The 25,268-nt window shown below is 47.8% G+C and overlaps 1 protein-coding gene across 1 annotated transcript in view; it reads right to left on the minus strand.

Annotated features, from left to right (window-relative positions):
• Nucleotides 1-24,703, minus strand: part of LOC112560230 (kelch-like protein 5) — a 38,387-nt gene extending 13,684 nt beyond the window's left edge. Inside the window, 2 exon segments of the mRNA XM_025231917.1 lie at nt 1,122-1,504; nt 23,732-24,703. Of these exon segments, the coding sequence (XP_025087702.1) occupies nt 1,122-1,504; nt 23,732-24,072 (724 nt within the window). The 5' untranslated portion in view covers nt 24,073-24,703.
• Between the last annotated feature and the right edge of the window lie 565 nt (nt 24,704-25,268).

Here is a 25,268-nt window from a genome sequence, read left to right on the forward strand (position 1 = left end):
GGTTGGGGTGGAGAGAGGGGAGCTGATGGTGGGTTTAATGCGATTTCCCTGCCCGCCATTTCCTCCGCCCTAGCTAACATTTATGGCTTTGACTGCTTAGTCGATGCGAAGCAGCCTGAATGTGCAAATTGCTTAAGTAGCCTGTGCTCTGTACGCAACAATTCTCAGCTCCGCGTGAGAAAAACACTTTTACGGTGTGAAAGCTGAGTCACTGCTTGGACAGGCAAGTGTGGACGATTATAGTCACTTGAGAAACGCATCACGCACTAGCCATGACAGCAGCTCCCGTCCACCTAGCCAGCAACTACACTATGGACAATCAACCCTCATCTCTTTATGCATGGTAATGCGCTTGTTTGATCATCGTCCGGTTCCATCGGCAAAAACTCAAATGATGGTTTAAAAAAAGTTGTACTGAATCGTCTGACAGGAAGTGTCGGAACAGTCACTGCTTCGTGTTCAAACACGTTTTGTCTTTACCGAAACTAAGAAGAACGTCACGGGGGAGGGGATGAGGGAAGAAGGCGGTAAGGACCAGCGATAACTGTAACTACCCGGATTACCCGTCTCCGCCAGTCGCTGTTTATGTCGCCAATTGTTCCAGCGGTTTACTGTCAACGTTTGGGGGAAACCTGGCTGCTCCCTAACATTTATTCTGTGAATGATATTTATATCCCTGGTTTTCATGAGCCAGTAATCTTGACCGTGACGGTGCACACAGACGTCGGACAAAACCTGATTTGACAGGTCACGCCCCGATCTTCACGTTCCGAACTCAAAAGCCATGCGGGTTAAAACTGACTCTTGCTCGTTGGTTCTTTTACCGTAATTAACGATTGGTCAGTCACTACTTTTTAAGAATTACAAAAGATCTGTTATCGATAAATAAGCTGCATCATCTTGTTAATGCATTCATTTGTATTGGGGTCACTTCTTAAACATTTCTGCAGTGACAATAGTTCACCAAGCATCACTCATGCCCAAGGTGAGGTTAACCGTCTGATTTACACCCACATATATGCGACACACCCATATACCCACACCCGTGTACTTATCCTGCACATGCCTACACCCAGGTCAATGACTTTGCCTGTGTGAACGAGCTACACAAGAGTCCCCACCTGTATACGTGTACTGCACGAGGGCAGCCAGCGCCTCGGGGTCAACGTCCTTGATCTCGACCTCCTGCATGCTGGCCTCGCGCACGTTGTGCATGAACATGGCGGCGAAGTAGTCGGAGGCGGCGGACAGCACCAGGCGGTGGGCGGGCAGGCGGCGGGTGCCAGCCACCAGCACCACGTCGCACAGCTGGCGCTGCGAGGCGCACGTCTCCATCTTGCGCATCAGGCGCTCCGCGTGGTTGTGGGCTCGGAACTCGTCGCCGGGAGCCTCGTCCGCCATGCGCGACGCTGCCAGGGGGTGGGGGCCACAGGCGGCGGGGTGAGGGTGCTGCAGCGGGCCGCCGGCGCTCTGGAGGCTGGCATAGGTGTTGTGCACCAGGTACCTGTCATCAAAGCAAGAAAAAAAAAACAAAAACGTCAGGTGCGGGCGTTCGGGTGCTTTACCTGAGGGGGAGGTTGGTGGGAGAAAGGAAAGAGGACAGAGGGTGATGGAAGGAAGGACGTCATCAGACGAGGCGAGAAGGTGCGAGGAGAGATTTAAAAAAAAGATGTACACTTCGAGAGCATGTACTTCGTTAGGCGTCGTTTATTATGGCCTTGATCAAATCAATCATGTGGCATTACGTATGAGCACAGTCAACGTTTAGTCTCTCGCCAAGGAACATCACAGTGACCTCAAAGCACCCTTATACTGGAAATAAAAATAACCGAAAACTTAACCCTGACTTTAAAGTAGCAGATGTTACTAAAACAACTAAACGTTACTAAAAGTCTTTTGATGACTCGGTGTGCCTTAAGTATTAATAAGCTCCGATCCGAGGATCTACATTCTGAACAAGGCACGAACGTATGTTAGAGGGCCGAAGAATAATCAGACGAAGATTTGTTTCTTGTATTGCAATGTCCGACGATACACATACAAACGGTATTCAAACGGTAATGCTGGTTATGATACATGCAGTCGAGTCCATACGGCTCTTGTCCACCGTGAAGACCACGGAAGGGCAGGGCAGCAACAGTCTAGTGACTGGATAAAGCTATCTAACCAAGTCTGGAAGGATCTGGAAGGATACTTGTCTTCCGTTCTCGAGACACACGCCTGCGAACATAAGCATGCTTAGAAAGAAGTCAACAGCGCAGACGTCAGGTTGTTGTGCCACTGATGTTTCTGAAACCTTCAGCCAATGGAGGAACTGGGATCACGTGTTAATCAGGCGTGCAAGTGTTCAAACGTGACGTGCTGTAGGCGCGTGTCTTGAGAACGAAAGTACAGGAGCTATTCACCCAAATTTGGGGAAATTGCATCTTGTACCAAACTTTAACCAGACATCTGCGCCTCACCATAAAGAATACTATTTGCAGACGTACTCACCATCCACGAAGCATAATTTCCTATAAGCCCGCCGATGGATGCGAAAAAGGCTGCAGCTCAAACGAAACTAAGTTTGTTTGTTGTCTGCAAGGCATGGTATCCTTCCTCCGCCCATCGCCCCATTACCTCTACCCACAAACATTCCCTTCCTCCCTTATACAATCTTTCCATTTGCCCATTTTGCTTATTGTCCCGGCAAGATCACGCGACGAACTCAAACCAAACAAGCACCCTCGCCCACTCATTTACAGCATCTCGTGCAGCAAGTTGTGAAAACTCCCCAGACCCACTCCCACCAAGAGTCTGTCGCCACAAAGCCCACCCCTCTCACCCACCCGTACGCTTGACCTAGACGCAACATCCGCAAAATAATCGGCGGACTTGTTTCTCTGTCTCCGCACGCCATTCCTCCCCATCAACTCGCGCACGCACACACACACCTATCCACCGCTAACCTGCATTTTCTACTCTTCAGCACACACACACACTCACACACCTCTCTCCTGCATAAGTATAAGGGCCAAAGGTACGCGAAATGTCAAGCGACAGTGAGGGAGGAAGCAGCTCCAGTGGCGCTATTTTGCAAGCAAACAAAAAAGTTCCCTGGAGAAGCAGGCTGAGAAAATTGTAGAATTCAATTTTCTGTGCCGGCCCCCGGCCTCACTCCCCAGACTCCATAAAGCCAAGCCCGCTACAGTAATTCTATTTGGCTACGCGCCGTACGCCGCAGCGCCGTCCTGTTGAATTACCGGGAAATGAGAACACATCAGCAGTGATCTGCAGCCAACGCTGTGGGCTGCTGCTGATGGTGCTGGTGGTCGATAGTTCATCGATCAATACGACGGTTCTTCTTCCCTCCCCCCCCCTCCAAAGTCTTTGAATCTCTCAATTGAGAAGCAGGACGGGCTGTGGGACGAAGACGAGACAGACTATAAAGACAGAAAGAGGGAGCTTTCCAATCACAAAGCAAAATGCATCGACAATTCGACTGAAGAAGGGTCATGCTTCATTGTCTGAAAACTCCAGTCCCACCGGAACAACACCATTCGCATTCGTATTATGAGCGATTATCTCTCTATCTGTAGCTTTTATTACGCAGTCACAAAGCCCAACTGCTTTGGCACAACCGTTTCGCTGAATTGCGAAACCTGACAATACCTCTCAACATGAACACTTAAATTATGTGTTGCAATTGTATCTTATCTGTACATCTGTTTCCGTTTGTGCCATTATTTCCCCATCGGTCCTCGGCATCGGCCCAACTTCTCAGACAGAGTGCTGTCCTTGTCATTCTCTGCTTCCTTCCCTTCTTCACGAGCGGTGCTCCAGCTGGGTTTCCCCATCACCAGCTGATCAACAACAAACCACTTTAAAGGCAGCACGGATCACAGACCTGGAGTTTCAAGTAACGCCATACCAGACTAGTCTGTACCTTTCTCGCCCACAATTACAGTTTTCAGAAGAATTTTGATCTTTGCCCGTAGCAATATGAATCTTTATTGACTCCTGTCAACGGTCTTCTGTCTGTTGGTTCAAATGACAAAGCACACATTTTAAAATTATTTTATAAATATTAAGTTTAATGAAATCGTTAAACTAATTAGATCGAAATAAAATTTTCACGTCCGTTTGAACACGTGATTGTAGTTTCGTAATCAAGGTCTAAATTCTATGTGCAAGTCGTGATACCCTCACCCCTACGTTGTCGTCTGCTCTTTTTACAGAGCTCGATTCCGAAGAAACATTCACTATCCACTCCATCGTGTAAGACACCACACACTATTATTTGTGCACAGTTTACACAATCCCTGAAGCGCTCATAGAACGGAGCTTAAAGTGTGAGCTCACCCCAACACCTAGACATCATAGACACTTCATCCACACAGGAACCTTGGGAACTGCAAGCTGCAGCACAACAACCAGAACAAATGCACCTTCCTGAGGACTCGACAACAACAGCTTTATCGGCTGCGAGGTACGATTAGTAGTATTTTATCTCAAGTCGCATGCTGTCGTGTGCATAAATCAGGAATCTTAGCATAAGTATTTATTTATGCTCGCTGGGATACCTAAGTGGTCTTCTGTCTCCAGCAGCCAGGAACTTGCTCGCAGTCGTACACACAAGCCGACACAGCAACGCTGGAGTAGCTGCAGGACCATGCCATAAAGTGGTCCCCGTGTCAACTTGTTCAACAACACTGGCAGTATCCTCAAAGGATTTAACGACGTGTAGGGTAGCGAAAAGCGCCTGCAATATCAAACCACGAAGCTATGAAATCATTTTCTCGCCGGGAGACCGCGGAGCCTGTTTTCGTCATCAATCAACCAAGCTGCTAAGCGACATTATCAACAATCTGGAGGTGAATAGCAGTGACAAAGACAATCTATACTTTCTTTTTTCACGCAGTCTGTGGGCCGCGAAAAGTCGCGGCAAATCCGTCATGCCCACGTGACAGACGGCGACTAAAACGTTCCTCGTCCTGTGTACCTCACTCCTTGATGCTGCTACAGTGTCCCCGATCTTCTGCATGTTGATCCTCAAAGCTTCTACCTTAAGGGGAATCGGGGAGGTGTACGGGTGACTGCAACTACATGCGCCGCCAACACAGCAAAAAAAAAAAAAAAAAAAAAAAACTTTCGCGAAAGGTTAGAATTGTAGAAAAAAAAAAGTTTTTCACAAAAAATGAACAAATAAAACTATACCGCGAGTGTACAAAAAAAGTAAAAATTATACGAGTTTTTTTATGTCAAATATAATTTAATTTCTCTGAAATTATTATACAATTTTGTGCTTATCTATCTTTCAAAAAAAAAAAACCTGACAAATAATCGGATAACAAGCACAAGCGCAGTAAGACTGGTGACAACGTCCCCACTTAATTCTCCTCCTGGCTGGACGCACGCGACCGTGTCCCTGACTGCGTGTTATCACGCCATTCACACACGCGCGCACGCTAGCAATTTGCTGAAGTGATCGGCCGCTGTCTCCTCCATCAAATGAGTAGAAGTTCCTGTCGTGTACGCGGGACGGCGGGGCGCGGATGCGGGTCGATGGAGGTCAGCAGCACACCGGAAACCGATCACAACCTCGTGAGCGAGGTCACTCGCGGTGTAGCAATCCCCCTCCCTAGCACCTAGCGCACAAAGTGCCTACTGCCCGCAGACAAGGCCCTAACCTCCCTTCTTCCTTCCCCAGCACGCGCTCCTGTTTCGTTGCAAGTAAGAAAAAAGTGTGCATGAGGGAAGCAACGAAGGAGGGTGTGTGCGTGTGTGAGGTGGGGTGGGGGAGCCACCAGAAGATGGCAGAACTAGTTCCCTCGCCGTTTAATGATCCCCCTACGCCCCACTCGTGCAGAAGTGCCAAATTTCAGTTGGTTGTAACATGCTCCTCCATTAAAAAAAAGCCCACTCCTCGTGATTAAACGATCACACAAATCAATGTCTCCCACTTCCGACAATGCCTTCAACTACTGTTGCACGCTGTGGGAACAACTAGCTGTTAAGCGCTCACGGGTATTCGTTTTAAAGTTTTTTAACGATTTGTTCTTTATTTTAAAAAAATCATGAATAATGCTCGCGGCACAGCACGTTCTAAGTGACCACGTGCTCATCACTTCCGAATACACACCCGCCTGCACTTGAAAGAGAGAAGGGTGCCAAGGCAGAGTGCAGTCTGCAGTCAGATGTGGGCTTCGGTAACCTGTAAATCAGCCTGAAGGCTTCAAACGACAGACTATTTTCGGCTGTTATATTATCTTACATCGAGGAAAGAAAAAAAAAAGTACAGCATTATTGACGGTATGCTCGGGGTCACAACCATGCATATGTAGCACACATCGGCAAAGTACAATAAAATGTCTCGATTTTATTAAGCTACCGGAGTTTATTGCCTCAATATTGCATTCAACCCGAAATGAAACATAAAAAGATATATGAACTGGCTCAAACGATTGTTTTGTTGTGTGTGTTTTAGCACAGCCTGGAAAATGTTCCCACCCCTGATTTTAAAACAGTGGCAGGTCTCCTAGGGTAACTAATCCAGAAAGCAGCTGGTGCTATGACAGAACCTCTGACTTATTTCTTCTTTCGATACGAGTGATGTCGAGTATTTCATGAATGAGAACAACCCCCCACCCCACCCCTCAACCGCCTTTTAAAACAAATCAATGAACCTCCTGGATCTGCATGCTGAACGCCCTTCGCCATTTTTATTTCCAAGTGACAGATGAATATTTTCTGCCTCCGCATGCCGAGCTCTCCGCGAGATGACACTCGCTAACACAGACTTACATAGAAGTCTGTGCTCACTAAGTTCGCGAAGTTCACTCTGCAGGGCAAGTAAAGGGCAGGCAAGTCAAGCATGAAAATCGCCATTTTGTTTCGCCTGTCGTTCCGCCAAAAGCACATTACGTCCCTTTACGCCGCGGAACCTGACCCCTGCATCAAAGGGCTGACGGAAATAAAATCCATCCGCGCGTGCCTGAGCCCCCATCTCGCCTCGTCTTCTACCCCCACCAAAATAATAATGATGATGCACTGTACAAGTGAATGTTTCAAAGGCGTGTCCGCAGACGACTTCACACAATCGAGGAATGTAGAGCAGGCGCAGACCTTTTCATAGTAACCGTTCTGTTTCCACGTGTATCGATGGCATGGGCATTCCAGTTCTTTCTCTACTTTTTTTTTCTTCTTTATGGGCCATTCCACGTGAGGAACGAAACACTCACATCCTTTAATCACCCTGCGCAGAAGGCTGTTAAAAATGCGCGTTTTATTTCCTCTAGCACGCACGAACTTTTAAGCTTTTAAGCGTGGCCTTTCCTTTAAAATCCTTTTCTTTTCAGCTGCAACTCCGTGATTTGTCACACCTTTCTGCGCACCGAACTTCATCTATGATTTTTTTATTCTATTGATAAGCACGCGCGGATAAGGTGAGGCACACATCGCCACCACCACACCCTGCGATGAAAAATGTCAAAGGGAAAAGGAGTGCAGAGGAAGGAGAGGGAGGAAATGGAGACAACCAGAATTATCGCGAATTATCGAAAATCAAACACAAGATGCAGTTTTCCAAAATCCTCTTTCCGTTCTAAAGATACAAACCCACAAATATTATCGTGCAAGGGTTAAAAAAAAAAAAAAAGGTCAATAACACACATAAGAATTAAAACAAAAATGTAATGAAAGAGACTCCGCGAAGGACGGGGATTGGCCCCCAAGATATCAGCGACTAAAATATCTGGGGACTGCTCGACCTGTCGCAACGGGAGAACGCACCTCCGCGATAAAATAAGAAGAACAGAAAAAAATCAGCAATGAATTTAGCAGGGCACCTCTCTACCCAGCACAGACAGTCGCTCCTTCTACCCGATATACCGAGAGCCACTTGCCTTTGTTACTGAGGACAGAGAGCGGACACCGAGTTGTTACTGAGGACAAGATAGCAGCACATAACAAAAGACCTCCAGCGCTACTTTAATGATTCTACTAAAAACATCTCCGCCTCCTAACTACCTGCATCTATAATCTAAATATTTAGCGTAAAGAAGCTGAAATCCTCCTTCCAGTTTATCCTCTCAGCATTCCTCAATGGGCGTGATTGTATATCGTTACATCTCTGTATTTGAAGTGTAAGAGTAAAAAACAAGAAGAGGGAGCTACGTGTTTCCTGTTTACCTACACATACACGTCGCTTTTGGAGTGCTCGCTCTTTCTTCAGCTAACTGACCTGTCAAGGCGTGTTCATGTGGTCAGCGCTATGTGACTAAAAACCTACCCCGTGAAACATGAACACTTTTACTTTGCGAAGGCTTCAGTCAATTGGTAGGTAGAGTTGTGTACAAACGTGACGTCACGATTCGGACCTCTTCAGTGCACGGTAGTGCCTGTAGGCTGGTATTAGGAGAATGGAAACGAAGGGCTTCACTCTGACTTTAGAAAATAGTATCTTGAGCTTTATCAGTCATCCCACCAGGTCTTAAACAACAATAATAAAACAACAAAAAGGTATAGGAGGTCCTTCACCTCAGTACGAACAGCCACTTTTCGCCCAAGCAAGCTTCTTGCCCATATTCACGTTGGAGTTAACAAGATCGGGAGACGACTTGCAGTGATCGGTTAACTGCGTAAAGGGCCCTCCTAGCCGGACACATATGCGACTATGAGCAAATTTTACGACTCTTGTCATACAGAAATCACTGTTGTCGGACACGTTATGTGGGCACGAGGAAATGTGACGCTAATGTAACCCGTTACGAAGTCCCTTGACGGACAAGATTTACGAGGCAAGGGAGCAGTAATGCTGCAGTAATCGGTTAACTGGAAGTTACTGCGTTAAGGGCCCTACTACCCGACATACGGTTTTCTACTAAATGCTTACTTTTTTCGCACCAACCGTGAAAGTCGAACCATCGCAAATCTAGGTCCGTGTATAATAAGGTTGGACTTACCGAGTGCTGCACCGGATTGTCTGTCTTTTGCCCAAGACTCGCAGCAAGACTCAGGGCTGTAGACGTTTGTCACCGACAACGTAGGTCCACGCTCCAGCCACCACAAAACACAATCACTAATTCCGGGGTCGCTCGTCCGCACATCCGTGTATGGCATAAAACGGGTTTCTGAGGCTGTGACCCTAAACAGTGAGCGCCCTGCTCACAGGGCACAGTGCCATGTGAGCGTAGTTGCGCGGAACAGGTCACTGACAAAAGGTCAGTGCGCGCCGAGGAGACAACGAGAACACTAAGGCTTAGAGCTTTAGACAAAGGATGCCAGCTCCGCCGCTCTGTCCTGTAGTTGCGGTGGGCCATTAAAGGCGCCGCCTCACCCTGGAATGGTCCTGGGTCTGTAAGTGCATGATGCATGTGACGTGTGTTTCTGTGCCCATTCATCTTCAGTGTATGTGCAGGTGACTGTATAGACTAAGATTGTGATGTATGCAATTGCGTGCACGCTAGTGTTGTATGATTCCTCGCCTCTCTCTTTCTCTGACAGCGACAGGAAGAGTATTGTGTGTGTGTGTGCGGAAGGTTAGAGAGCGGTAAACAGGAAAATCTGGAGGAATACAAAATTGAAAAACAGTCGCAGTCTTTAGAACTCTCAAACACATGATTTGTATGTTGTCTTTGTACTTGGATCTGTAAAGTGCCACGGGCTTTATTTTATTTTTAAGCAACCGCTTCATTATTACTAAGTTTTCTTATTGAAGTAACATTGTAGTCATCACCATTATCATCTAAAACATTTAACTTTTGTTTTCGTGTATCTCATTTTTCTCCCATCACCCGTGATGAGCCATTGTGATCAGTAAAAAGACAGTGGGTGTCCCAACCCGAGTCTGAAGCTCACAGGGTGTCCCTAGACTGCAGTGCTGTAGCCTGCTGCTTCCTTCAGTCGAACGGCTTTCTATAGGCTGCAGGCTCAGTAAAATCCTCATCTCACGTTCGCTTTTTTTTTTTTTTTTTTGGTGCACACAGCGGTGTTCGGGTTACAAGCTCTGCCATTTCGAAAATGTAAAAATAATAATTAAAATTTTTTTTCGCTTGTCATTTCCAGCCTGCGGTTTGATCCCCGCCCCTTTCTTGTTAAAATCACGTCCCTTTGTTATCAAAAGAAAGGGGGGAGAGAAAAGGGAGGGGAAGCAGAAGTCTTGGAATACAGTCAATACCGGGAGAAATTTTGGAAGTCCTGATATTTCTTGCTCTCCTCCTTCCTGCCTTTAAAGCACAACTGTTCCACCCTTTACCCCTAAACTCTCTACCGCCGTGACGTGTGACTCACCTAGCATCCCCCTGAACACGTGCATCTAGCGTCATTACTGCAGCTGTGTCATCACCCCCACATCCCCAGTCATCTGCTACCCCCACCTCCTCAGGCAACGCCCTTCTATCCCAGACCGCTCTCAGTCCCTTAACCTTTCAGCCCTCTTCCTCCCCCTTCCCCCGCCCCCCCCCCCCAACAGTCTCTGGCGGCCGTACGGGGACTTGACGGTTACATCTCATGACGTCATTGGCCGTCTCTGGCAGCGCAGCAGCCACATCCACAGAACTCGGTTAAACAGGCGAGATTTCCCCTCCACTACCAGACACACAGCTGGGCGTCTAATGACAGGCGCTGTGCCACAGACGAAGTAGGTGTGAGGGAAGAGAACCGACCGTTATGAATTAAATAAAATCCCGCAGCAACATATTGTCCACTGGCTTTTGTTTCATCTGACGGGATTCCATGAAGTCTTTAACAACTGGAGCGGGACTCCCACAACTGGATACGATGGCGTGCAGTTGCGGCCCTAAGCTCCACTGGGGATGAATAGAAACAAGAAAAAGAAGATGAAGTGTGTAGGTTTCTACGGGTATAAGTAAATGTAGACTTCTGACCGTGCGGCGGTCGTGGAGTGAGGTCTTCACGAAGCCATCAATTCATCTCGAGGCCATCTTTTTTAATGAGGACGGGGTCCTCCTCCTCCTCCCCCCGTTACTACATATGGTGCGCGATTATTATTCGCAATGTCGAAGAGCAGAGAGCTTCAGAGCCATCCGTTCGCGTCTGTTTATCACGTGATAAGCAAAGAGCAGATAAAAGAACACACACAATCTTTTCTTTAATTATGTGTGTTTTACATTACAACTAGATTATCAATACAACCTCGATGATGGGAACAGAAAGATATCTCTCTTGTCTACACAAGATATCTCTCTTGTCTACACACATACATAAAAGAGCGAGAACAGGGGAAAAAATAGACTTAAACCCCTAGCCCCTAGGTACACTTGCTCATCTGAACAAAACAGTTCTTAACATGTATGCCCTTGAATTCCAGGTCTAAGAGACCAGGGTCCTAACATATTTTAGGTAAGCTTCTCCCGGAAAAAGAAACGCAAAGCGGGACAACAACAACAGCAAACAACACTCAATCTGCGTCGTTCTACACAGCTCAACTTTGAACTTTGTCAAACTACAGTTACCTTCCACACGACGTTAGCGACTGAAGACAAAGGCGAAGTGTCGCTATTCAAACTTCTCCTCTAGATGCCAGAAAGACAAGCTTCTTGCAAGGTTGTTTGGCCGGAGGCATGATGCTGGTGCCTGCGGTGAAACGCTTCGCAGAAAGTAACCGTCCTCGGTCCACCACCTCTCTTCTGCAAGGGCTCGAGGGTGAATACCGATGTTGTTTAAACCTCTGCAGCCAAAAAGCGTTCTCGAGGCGACTGCCACGACACAAACAATTTCCTGCTCGGGACGATAAGGCACGGTGACCAGATGTATTGTGTAGTAGGGCGACAATAAAGCGCTCGAAAACACTTACAAAGCTGTTACTCTCTTGCCCCCACTCCCTGTTTAAAAATCCTAATAAATTGTACGCATGCCAGGCAGTGAGTGGTTTCCGCCGATAAGTCCTGACAAGGCCCAGGCTGTGGTCTGCAAGGAAGAGAAGGTGAGGGAAGGCTGAAGGGGGGGAGGAAGTCGGTGCTGCGGGTTAAGTGCTGGATCACGGACGCACGGAATTAACATTTGTGACGCGTGGCAGGGGTTAAATTAAATACTGTTCACTAATACCCTGGATTAGAGTCGGGTCATCATCGCCACCGTAAGCACCGTGTCCTCCGAGGATGAAGTCACACGCTGCTGCCTCAAGCCTGTAGGCGACCACACACACCGAGCACTCCCTCAACCTACCCAGCCATCCACTGTCGCGGCGCCGAGAACAGCACTTGCACTTGCACGGGTATAGGGGAGATGCGTGTACGAACTGCCTGCCGGGAAAGGGGAATGCGTACTACATCAATCATGCATGAAAATCGACAGCCAGGATTTGAACAGTGGTTGCTGCAAAAGGAAATGAAGTCCTCGGCTCTTCGAATGACCACTGTATGTTGTTGATGTAATTAGTTTGCACTGAACTGAGGCAAGCGTCTTTCATCCCATCCACCCACCCAGCCTCGACAGCGCAACCACCCACCACAGTTCTAGTCCGATTGCTTGCCAGCATGCAGACCCCAAGTCCTAATGATGACACAGCCCATCCATCCCATTCTCTCGCCCTGCAAGCTTGGAAATTTATTTGTGGGAGGCTCGTCCGTCATTGTCTGCTGAATGCGGTCAGAGCGCGTGTCCACGTGCGTGCCCCGCTACAGCTGTAGCCGCCAGACGAGCAAATCTTCTATACTGCCAGAGAAGCATTAAGTAAATGCCTGGCTTTACCCTTTGCTGCAAATCCGCGCTGATGAACTCCGTTCTCGGGGCCTGCACGCTAACGCGATCACAGCCCACCCAAAGCGCCAGCCCGGGGTGGATGGGTCGCGTTACACAACGACGCGAGCGCGATGACCACTGCTCCGTTCTGCGTTACCGGCGGGCGCTTCTCTCATGGCGTGCGCGTCCCTGCAGCAGCGATCAGTGCTTCGGCCTGTACTAACAGTGCAGTGAAATTACTTGGCATCCTGCCGCTGAGATCGATCCCCAGCAGATTACTAGACATCGTCTGTTACAACCAAAAGCGTTTGCTGCCATGTTGACAAAGCAGCAAACACACTGATTCAAGCACGCGGCTAAACAGGATGTTGTGGGATCGAGACTATTTCACGAGAAAACTCTGTCATCTGCAGAGAATGGGCTCTTATCAACCCTTTGACTCGGTGAATCACGTACTAAAACCACCTTATATATATATATAGTTCCGTTTCCTTTTCTAATAAACCCCGGGTAACACATGAAAAATAACCACTTAAGCCAGTATCATCGGCCCTGGAAAATGCTGTTGACAGCACCCCGAGTGCAAGTCCCCAAATGTAGATCTTTACACTGACACAAAAGTGCATATCAAGACCAAGCAGATCTTCTCTGTTTTTCACGTGTCCACATGTGTGTTTTATTACCTTACCTGACTATAATACATGCAGTCAGCTTTACAACAAAGGCGGGCGTCTCGTCTGACCTCCATTGTCTCACTTTAGTGTACGTAGAGACTCTCTCCTCGCTCGATAGTAACCAGACATCACGACAGCGGGCATGGAGAGTCTCTCGTCGTCGTTGTGGTCGTAGTCGTCACAGAAAACACAGCCGCATCTACCTTCAACCCTCCCTCCCAATCTCCCCTTCCCCTCTCCACTAGTCCGGGTCAAAGCAGTCTTATAACGCCCGACATCTGAAGGGTGGAGTGCATCATCAATCTCGCGAGTTCCTGCAAGTTGTCTAGAACATACCCCACCTGTCATGTTTGCGTGCACGTGCACGTGCGCGTAGTCCAATGTGCACGCGCCGCGGCTGTACAAAAGAAGGATAGACTCGACACAAAAGTGACGGACAACAATGCTGATTCGATTCCTACACAGAGCTACATTTTTTATGTTACATGAGGTTTCGCCTTGACAATCCTCGGACAGTGTGTATTTTAGACGACTGGCATGCTGGAATGCAAATAATGTATGAGGACATAGAGAGGAGTAGGTGGGTGTTTGTGTGTGGGGTGGGGTGTGGGGTGGAATCCTACATACAAGCAAAAATCCGTAGGGGGGAAAAAGAGGAGAAGAACAAGAATTGCGTGCTGATGACCAAGATCAAAGACTCGGTATCATCTCATTGCGCTGGGTCAACTGGCACGGACAGGGTGGGAGGACGCGTACACATGTAGCCTGCAGTCGCAAGGCGCTGTCCTTGCCAACCTATCGTTGCCCGGATGTTTTCACCTCCACTATGATGTTGATGACATTCCATCCCCCTTGCTAGCTGCATACCATTAGTCCTCCTACTTTGATGGAGGCTAGGGCGGGCGCAGCCCTCTATCACCTCAGTGTCGAAGTCACGGGCCTTGCCCGCACGTTTCCCGTGTCTTGTCCGACGATGAAAATAGGTTGTGGTGGTCGGGAGAGGATCTCCAGGTGGACACAAGCGTCTAACTAACGACACAGAGAGTAGCGTCAAGGAACGCTCCGCATCTACATCATCGGAGCATGAGCACTGTTGGCGGCATCTTGCAGAACGTACTGGACCGCACAGTCTGTTAAGTCGAGGGTCACCCCCTTCTCCATCCTCTGTAAGATACATGTAGTGCCGTTTGCGGCAGCCTGGCCTTGCTGACTGCACTGCAAGGTGCACCTGGATGACGAGCGTCAAGGAACTCCCTCCCCTCCCTATAAACATACACAAATCTGACCCCTACGCCCACACCTCACCCAACCAGAAAATTGCAAAGGTCACATGCATATTACGGCGAACACACGCGCAGCACTGACGAGATGTTGAAAGCTCGGTAGGAAAGCGATGGGTGTGATCCAGGCACACCTTTGAAACAAAAACACGCTGGATTCACGGCCAGTCGGACTTCGGGCGAGCACAGCGCCGTCTTTTGTTCGGACACCTCCGATAAAGAGATAACTTCCGTTTTCTTTTTGTGGTCGCTCTCTTTCGCGCCCTATATAGAATGAACCCATAGACGTCGGCTAAACACGTGTACTACAGGTTTACTATGCCACAGTCGACAAACACAGCTATTATACATCATTGGGCAGCCGGATGCGGCGCGTGTACGCGTACAAACACAGAGGACAACAAACACGACGACGATGTCGTGGCGCACTAGCTAACCCTACAGCCTACACTCTTCCGACAAGTCCACACCTACGCGCACCAGCTCAATGACGAGACAACTGCAAAAAATAAAAATTCAATTGAACGTAGGCGGCATGATATTTTAAAATAAGTCATTGTGCGCCCCACCCATAGCCTGGCAATAACGGTAATCGTTCGGCTGACAAACTTTCCATAAACAATTCTTCCCGGCAGCAGGAAGTCAGCTGACTCCACCTGACTGAGCAGTCTGTTACCCGGCCATGCGGTAGCAGCTCTGATGCTTGGGAACTGAGAGGAGGTGATGGCGAGGTCTGAGGTTTGCCGTGTCCTTTCTTTCCTCCGGGGCTTCTTTGCAGCGAGTTACAATACTGACTAGGTCATGGAACGAGCACCAGGGGGTAGGTGTCAAGGTCGACAACTTATCAAGTTTGTTGTATATGCGTGGTCGCGATTAGGCACGAGTTTGGCACAATCTTGTAGAACGGTTCATTGTGGCGTGATCTCGTGTGAATGGCAAACACGTTCCTAGCCAGGAACAACACAACTTCGATGGACAATGCTCAATTTTTTTTTCTCTCTCTCTCACACATAAACACAAAAAAAGAGACAGAGTTCATTAGCTATTAACTCAATCCTACAACTATTTGCATTCATTTCCTGTAGCCATTCCCTTATCCCTCTTCCCTAATCAACCCAAGAAGGAAAAAAGTCTTTACCTTTTGATGTTTATGTCTCGATTCATAGCAGCACCTCTGTAATGAACTCTTCGCCACTCCAATAATTAGTCCTCCACATTCCGCCCTGACTTTTTTTTTTTAAGTAGGGGTTGGAGGGGATGCAAGGTCTCGATAAACTGAAATAAACCGCCGGCTATTCCGTTAGAAAATCCAGTTTAGTCCTCAGCCAAGGGCCGGAGGATGGCGTGCGACTCCAGCGCGTTGGCTGATCAAAAGAAGCCGAGCAGCCTCCCGTTTCCGATGGCACGACCCCGGCTCAACAAGTCCAGTAACCTCGGCTGTCAGCAGACGACCCGTGAGTGATCTCCCTCTACTCCAGCTTGGCGGGGGTCGAGAACCGTCGGGTACGGTTGCACACCCGCGTTTTCCTCACTGCACCCTGGCACCGCCACCGCGCTGGCTCCGACTCCAAGAGGTGTCGCGCTGCTTTGCTCGCTCCACGACACAGAGTGTACCCTCCCGTGTAACCTTTCCCCTCCCTCTCTCTCTCTCGCGCCGCGTCAACAGCGGCGGTAAGTGGAGGGGCTTCAGACTAAGATACACAAATACCAGGCTGGGCTGTCAACCATGACCGACTAAGGACAGCCGCAAGCCAATCAAAATGCCGGAGGCGTGGCCTCGTGCCTTGTCAATGGGCAAGTCTAGCAAGCTGCCGACCGTACAGCCGATCAACCTTACCCCTCTCTCGTTCCCTCCATCCTTACTTTTCTGGAGAGAGAGAGAGGGCGCAAGCAACAAGCAGACAAACGCAAAGATGAAGGCTTTATTTTAGCTACGAATCCTTTTTTTTTTGCGGGGGAGGGGGGTTATGAAAGTTTCACGAAAGGTACCGGAAATATTTTAAAATTATATTAAGTGGAAAGATAGTTATCTTTTTTTTCGTATCCTTGTTGGCCGACAGACGAACTTTCACATGCTTAGACGTGCTTAAATTGCATCCTTTCCAACCCATCATTAAGACGAGGGCTACGTAAATGAACATTTCATGTCTTGCAGCCTCTTTAACTTGTCTTTCTAGACAGTCCCATCCTCTCTCTGATTCATTCTTTCTTTCTCGCGCACTCTCTGTCATTCGCGTGCGCGCGCGCACACACACACAATGGTCGGTTTTTGTCTACGCCAGGTTCCATGACAATAGCCGAAGAAAACACGTTCCACAGCTGTTGCACAAAATGACGAATGAGACGTGCGTGTGGGTTGGAGAGAGGGGTGATGGTATGGGGAGGGGGAGAGTACGGAAGACACGGTGTCGGCTGAAAAACCCAAAGACGCCTTTCATTCAAACATCTGGCCACGATGCCTCTGTTTCTTCTCGTGCCAGGCCACGCCACAGAGTCTGGCACCATCCCTGCCCCTTCCGCAGACAGGAGAGTAGGGTAGGGGAGGATAAAGAGAAGGGGGGGGCTGGGTTCCGTTCTGCTGCCGTAGTTGTTCCAGAAGTCAAGCCTGTTGCTGGCCTTGGATGCACGGAATACACGGTGTGGCACGCTCTACAGATTCCGCCAAGGATACCTGGGCTCCCCACAGAAAAGATGCCGTCGACGACAAGCGACCGAACTCTCGCTGCTACTACCTTCTGCTACCCCGAAGTAGTTGTGAGGCAACATCTACCCTGCACTATTTAGCTCAGATACCTCGCTCGCCTTCTGGTGCCGCAGGGGTGGCCATGCGCTCGTTACCAGGACAAATGGAATCGGATGGGAGTGGTTCAGATCTCGCCTCTGGCACACACCATTTCTCTCAGGAGATGGCACTTGCTTACAAGGGGCTGTCATGATTTATAGCCTTAGCTGCTGACTTTGATGAAAACACCACCAATCCTCTGTTAGGAGCAAAGGAATTCGAGGGAGGGTTTTTGATCAAGTGTTGGGGGAGGGACCTTTCATACCCTGTAATGGTACACTGTTGATAACGGACTTTCTGTGGCTCAGGTCACTGAAATGGGAAAGGCAAGTCCAAAACTGTTTAGAGCCGGTTGTACACGTTTCCAAACCTTAAACCTGTTCTAAAAAAAGTAAATTTAGAACAAAAAATGTTAAAGCCACACCCACGTCATTTCGATGCGTTGCACTTGCGTGTTAGCAGCGTTCATAAAGACTGTCTCTATCAAGTTTTAAAATACACGGTTGTTCTTAACTGGATAAAACTGCAACGACCTCGGTTATGAGAAAATACTTGAAAGACAAGTTTAGGGTATTTACAAGTAATCAAGAGGGCCTATGATCAAATAAGACAACGAATACTTTTAGTGGCTCGTATTTTAGCAACCCTATATTCCAGGAATTGCTGAAGACATCGCATTGAGTGCTGACGAAAGCGCGACTCGAGTTAACTATGAAAAAATGGTAAATTGTTATTAGAGATGCTTTGAAGGATCATCTGTCAACAATCTCGTTCAACTTTCTTTTTTTTTTTTTTTTTTCATTTGTTCTCAATGGATTCGCCAAAAGAACTGCTGTCTAGAGAGGGCGGACCGGTGGCGAAACGGTTATCGCCTGTCATCAATACAGTCCAGGGGTTCAGATCTCGTCTCGGGCACACTGTTCTTTCTCTGAGCTTATAGGGTCGTCTGCTTTACCCTTTAAACAGCTCTAGCTGCTGGCTTGATGTAAAACACCAATTCCACCTACGGCCTCCTCCAACTCCTCGTCTAGCGAGTCGCGGAGTCGTCTTATCGTAGTAGTCGAGGAGGCCATTCCCGTTGCTTGGTGATCTGTTAACATTCCGCGGTGTTCGTATCCCACCGTACTGATTGTGCTCGCCTCATTAGCCAAGCTTGAAACTTTATATGTTTATGCTGGTATTAAATTTGACTGGTAAACAATCGTTCACTAGTTCTCCTAACACGACGTGTGGTAAATTATTCATGTAAGCCTCGGTTTTATAAAGTAGCATATGCTGAAGGATTGCAAATCCACCTACGCCTAAAACTGTTTTGTTCGCCACCTTACCGGTACTTCTGTAGAGCAGTTTTAACTGAATATTTTAAAGGATTAAAGTGTCTAAACTTAATAATTTGATGGTTCCTGGCTGATTGTGAATTGTTTACAATGCGACTTAAATGCAACTGTGGGTCGGGTTAAATGAGACAGCCATGTTGCTGAACCTTTTCGATGAAGTAAAAACTCGCGAGTGATTGTATACCATAACCATGTCCATAAGCCATACTGTACTGGGTCTTCTCCTAATGTCCAAGTACTAGACGCAAACACCTGACGTTTCCGTCGTCTCCTAAAGTCCACTTGTTATCTGGCTTCTATCCTTCGTGTCAGTGCTCAGACTACTTTTCTCTGTTAAGTAGACTCCAAAATGTCGCGGCACCTTCGGATGTCAATCAGATCAATCGACAACTATGTTGAGCTGAATGGAGCTTCTAGACCCAAGTGGCAGCAACCCATCTTCCCCTATTCCCTCCGTCTCGCTGGAGAAAGGAGACCGCTCACAATGAGCTGACTGATTGAGAGGATGTGCTTGACTGCAGTCTGCTGATTATAAGACTACAAGAAGAATCCTTCCATGCTGACCTCGCCACAACAGACCTGCAGTCAAGACTTTTACACCTGCGACGAAGAACGCACACCTTTCCCTCCCGCCAACCAGGTTTGACCAAATCTGGACGATCCGCAGAACGTGGACAATCTTCATGAGTGGAACCTACCCACCGCCCCCACCTCCCCAGTGATCCCCTCGTAATACTTTGGGTGAAGCTAATGCTGGCAACCGAGTTCCGTTCTACCAAGAGCCACCAACGTGCAGACTATGCCTACGGAACATCAGGCTTATGTATTCATCACCACGATTGCGGCAAAATTTATTCCCGAATTCCCCGGATTATTACCGGATTAGGTGTAAGTTTATCGACGACAGCAACATTTCCGCGCCTAGCTGAGCCATCAAGCACGGGAAACATTATTTAATTATACATAGCATCATTGATTTTTCAGCATCACATTTCGACACTGCGCGTCCACTGTGGACATTTGTTACCATTGTTCTTTCTCTCACGTTGAAATATGTTGTGTAAATAAACAGCAAAGCAACACGAAGCAATCGTTCCAAGACAATTTTGATTAAGTAAACAACAGAGGCTAAATCACCAAATATTCAAGAACTTCGTGCGACGACTATGCGGTTGACTCATCTTGACGAGGGTTGCCGTGAAGCTAGCTGTGCGGAGGAGTTCGTCCCCCAGGGATGGGTGTGAGCTACAGCTCCTAGCACTATGTTTTCTGGATATAGCCGTCGTTTGGCCGTATTTTGGAGTTTGAGAATTTCAGCTCATAACTGTGAGTAACGAACTTTAAAGAAATACATCAACAACCAAATACTGACTCACCGAAGCATCTTGGAAGACCATGGACAGCCTTCCTTTTCTCACGAAGTTCCTTATTTAAACTCTACAACTGCGTCCTACTCTCCATTGGAAACGTTTCGAGAAGTACTGTTAGGGACATAACGGCGCCCAGGGCTTGGCTAACCTGCACAGGCATCGGCTTCCGTTGTTTCTAACTCCAGTTCTCTCCATCTACTCGGGAGCTAAATACCTGGCACAATACAAAGCAGGTGATGAGGATGCGGCGCGGTTTCAAGTCGTTCAGTCCCGCAAATCGCGGCAAATAGCCGGGTCAAGGTGTTGCTCAGGTAACGCCGTGCCCTGCTGTGCCCCGTAGGGATCAAACATGACCAAGCGACTGATGCTTGGACTGAAGACAGCAGACAATTGTTAAAGTAAGCACCGCGCCGATTTCTTAAGCAAAATAAAAAGATTGCAACAGTCATATATCAAGGAGAAAAGAGAGGCAAGCACCAAACGATGACGAACCTTCTCTACCTCCTTCCCCAACACACACACACCTGTTAATAATTGCACTGTGGGGATGGGGATGGTGGAGGCAGAAGCGTGGGAACAGAATATGGCAGCAGTGAGTTTGGCCACCATACCAATAATCTTCTTATGCATCTACAAAATCAACGTTTACACGACTACTCGCCGCCTTTAACACCAGGTCGGTATGCGACCTTCTTGCAGCCTGGCGCCCTATCTCACACATACATTCTCATTGCAAACTTTGTGTAATGTGACACAGGTTTGCGAAAATCCTTGGCATGCACAGCGCTGGCATGTTCACTTGCCGAAAAACGTTCTTTCCCCCCTCACCTCTCCTCCACCAAACAGTGCGATGATCCCGATAGACGGCAGATAAAGTTACCGTCTGTTCTACTGCCAAAATACACCACCAGCCAGCGACACTTCTCTCTGGCGGCGGTGGTGGTGGTGCTTAAAGTCGGATCATGTAAACTATCTAGGGAAGGTTTCTGATGAAAACGACTTTACAATGATTAAATGTGCCAGAAAATTCGAAAGATGATGATGATGATGACAAATCTGGCAATTAAACTGATCAACATTAAATTGTTGAAGCTTAGAGAGAGAGAGAATGGTGTATTCGCAGCATGTCGAAAGATACGCACTGGGTTGTTGCTCAAACAATCTGAATTTCTTGGCACGATGGCAACGACAACACACAGAAAGGATTAAAGTCGGCCGACGAGCTCTATCAAGCATCCCCGGCCCAAACCCGCTGCCCTTACCATCCATCCACCATCTACCGCGCCCTTCGTTCGTTGACGGAATCCTCGAGAGGTTTCTCACTGAAGTTCAAGTCCCGCATTTGTCTCCCACAACAAGATGAACTGACTGGGCAAAAGCTGCAGACATTCTCCCCCAACCCTCAACACACACACACTAGCCCCCTTACCCCTCAAAAAGGAAGAGGAAGGGAGGAGGGAAAGTCTTTTGCACACGACCTTCGCGAGAAATGATCGATGCTGTGGCAGCCTCCAGGCTGCTCTCCACCGCTTGAGAGAGGCTCATGCGTCAACGCCGGTTTTCTTCTTCTGCCTTCTATTTATCTCCTTTTACATCAGAAAAAAAATTAGCGACTTCGCTGACGTTTATACTCAACATCAAGAAGGTGGAGAGCGCGCAGCACGCTGTCTCCGTTAAATGAAGACGGTTTGTGATATGATGTCATCATGGCAGGACGTGTGAATAAATGCAGTAGCCGCAGAAAGCTGAGAATTGACAAACTCTTCCTCGCCTTCCGCAACAGTAGGAATCAAATATGAATGCATTGTATATCGATGAGGGTTCTCTATGCTTGCTTTGTCGCTAATGATGCTCGTATGTGTGTGTTTGACAGATAGAGAAAGTGTGTGTGAGATAGAGAGAGTGGGAGAGACAGAAAAACACAGAAAAACAAAAAAGGATAAGATGAGTGAGAGTCGGCGAGCTTCTTTCTCCAATCAGACCGTGTCTTCATACAACTATATATAAAAAAAAATACAGTGGAACCTCGGTTAGCGAACGCCTCGGATAGCGAATATTTCGGATAACGAACAACTTTTCAGAACGAATTATGTTTGTTAACCGAGGTTCCACTGTAGTAAGTTTAACATTCCCAAATTAACTGTACTTTAACTAAAGAAAAAGCAAATTAATACCTTGAAGAAAATATTTTCAAATATCTGCTGACATCTTCTTTCTCTTTCTCTCCACCACCTTGTATCCAACTACAATCTCTCCAACCAACTCTCAAATAAACTAAGTACAAGTACAATTATCTCTCCTTAAAACAAATTCCCAGACCACACGGTTCAAGTTCCAAGTATACACTGAACCACCAGGCGCGACCACCACCAACCTCCGGGTCCTGAGCTATTTGGTGGCACACCACTTAACTCAGATCCGACATCGTTTACCGCTTCAAAAAAAAATTTTTTTTAAGTAACAAACAATAAGAAAGAATTTTTAAAAATGCTCTCTAGCTGTCGCTAAAACTGACAAATCGTTCACTTCTTCTCCACGTTGACGAAAACCATAATTTTTTTATCCTATATAAATTTCTGCATCACTTTCAAGCATAAATACATTTTCTATTGTCTCACACAGCCTCCTAAATTGTGCAGAACTGAGGCTGAAGCTGTAGCAGAAGTAAACATTTTGCAGTTGATAGCTTATCGCCAGGGCATTCCTACCGAGCCGCAATCCTGCGCACGCGCGGCCGCAAAATAATAATAATTAGAAAAATGAGAACAAGTAACGATATAGCGTGTCCTGACCTCAAAGCTTTCATCAAGCTGTAGAAGAAACAAGCTACACGGTCACAAACATCCCACTCCCCCCGCCTTTCTCTCTGTAATTCCTGTCCTTATCGGGTTTTTTCCCTCCCATGGCGACTGATTGTTGACACACGTGTTGCACGTTAAAACGATGTAAAGCAAGTCGCTACTGAGCGCCTCCATGATGTAGTTTATCGAGTTACGACATTCGGGCGCCGCAATGGAAGGAAGATGGACGAACAAACGAGCAAGGCCAATCGAATGCGTTTACGATTTCTGCTCCATCATCTTATTCCAAGTTTCAAGCGGTTATTTCAGTTTAGGATTATGACAGAAGCACGAAGATGACGCCATCCCAACAAACGGACGCCCGATGTATGTCGCATCAAGTAGTGAGGCAACGCAGGCCACGTGACTAACGGGCCTTCCCCATACCTTCCTAGCAACTGTTAAGTGTGCTACACAAACTGACTAGCAAGGTCTGAAACAATAGCTGCGAAAACAAATTAAATCTCCGACACATACAGATGTTTTAGCAAGGCAAAATACGAGGAAGGTTCATAGGGACAGATTTTGTAAAGACAAAACAAACAAACAAAATGGAAGAAATTCAGATATCACGAAAAGATAAATGCTGGGGTAAAAATACAGATAACTGACAAGAACTTAATTAAACATTGACCCTGACCACACATTTATTAACTTTTAAAAAACCCCGACGCCGACAGATTTACAGTTACACTTTGCCAACAACAAACACGCATCAATAACAACACAACAGCAAAGCTGCGGCCTCAAAACCTGAAGGGGCTCACCATGTCTTCTTGTTGGCTGTCTTGCGAGGAACCGTGGAGAAGTTCAGGCGGTTGTAGAGTGGAACGGCGTTCCTATCCCCGACAGGGTCCTCCCACATTCTGCTGTACCCCGGCTTGGACTGGAACTTGCCCGTCTTGACGGTCGTCGTCGATGACGTCGCTGTGGTGTCCGGGTCAAAAGGCACAGCTGCTGCTGCTGCAACTGCGGCGGCGGCGGTGGTGATGACAGCCGTCGCGGGCGTGAGCGCGGCATGCACCTCCTCGCACGTCTTGAACCGCGTCACGTTGTCCTGCTGGCTGCAGTCGGCCGACTTCGGGGGCCACTGCAGCTTGTGGGACATGTGGTTTGACTTCCCACCTTCTCGGCCCCTGAGGTCCCTGAACGGAAACTCTCTTGCTCACTGGCGAGCAAAACTTCAAGAACAAAATCGATGGCTACGGAAGAGTGAATCTGCTCTAACAGGTTTGTTCTTGGCAAGAGCGTATATGTCACGACAAGTCTCGAAAGGACTAAATAATAACTCTGGTGCACCAATCTGTTAATTTTTTTAAACCTATATCACGTGTCAAAGCTCAGGTATCACGTGAACGAAATGCAGACGTATCTCCGTTGCTGGTAGATGACAGAAATATGTGAAGAATTCAATCTACAGTGTCCACTCTGTGTGTAAGTTGTCGTGCCCTTAATACCTTACACCACTCTGCAATCTTTCGATCGTGATCCAAGCACCAAGACGCCGCATACCTTTTTTTCCCTCCCACCTTGTCACGTGAAGGTAAACTTTTGCTATGGCTACTTTCTCTGGCCTCTAACCGAAGCCGAGACCGCCAAAAAGTCAACAGTCTTTTGCAACATAAGTCAACAGCTTTGCATGACGACTACCTACAACAGACCAAGAAAAACCAATGACCTCACAAACAAAGCGAAGAACAAACTTAATCTAAAATCAAACTACAAATCGTTAAAAAAAATCACCAAGCACATCCTAACCCAGCACAAACTGTTCATGCAATCAGAAGACAGTTTGTTTCCCTCCCGGGCGGGACAGGCACATCGACCAGAAGGTTAACGTTGACACATGTTGACTATCTTGTAGTCCAGACAGGATCGCGGTCTTGCAGGACATGGGGTGGGGTAAGCGCAGGGTAGGTGGGTGGGTGGTGAGAGAAGGTCGCAGTCGCTCTAAATGACGACAACGACGTCCACAACCGGCGTGACAAGACTATCGACTTCGTTCCGACCAATGTTCGACCATGACGGTGTCTGTCCAGTCCACGTGCAGAGGATGTCGAGGCTTGGCCACAGGAAGAAGCGTGACGACTGGTGCGGCCAACCACTTACAGTCGGTGGGGCTGAGCACTGTTGTAGCGGGGAGTAGATGGAGGAGGTGGAGCGACAGAGCGGAGTAGGACTGTTTTTGGCAGACCTCGTGCAGCACGCGCTGCGGAGGGGATCGATGTAGCAAGGTGGGGACAGTCGGGTGAGGTATGGGTTGGGGTAGTGGAGGTGGTGGTTATGGGCAGTCATCGAGCGGCT

Source organism: Pomacea canaliculata, linkage group LG3, assembly GCF_003073045.1.
Source record: "Pomacea canaliculata isolate SZHN2017 linkage group LG3, ASM307304v1, whole genome shotgun sequence".
In the NCBI taxonomy this organism is placed as follows: Eukaryota; Metazoa; Mollusca; class Gastropoda; order Architaenioglossa; family Ampullariidae; genus Pomacea; species Pomacea canaliculata.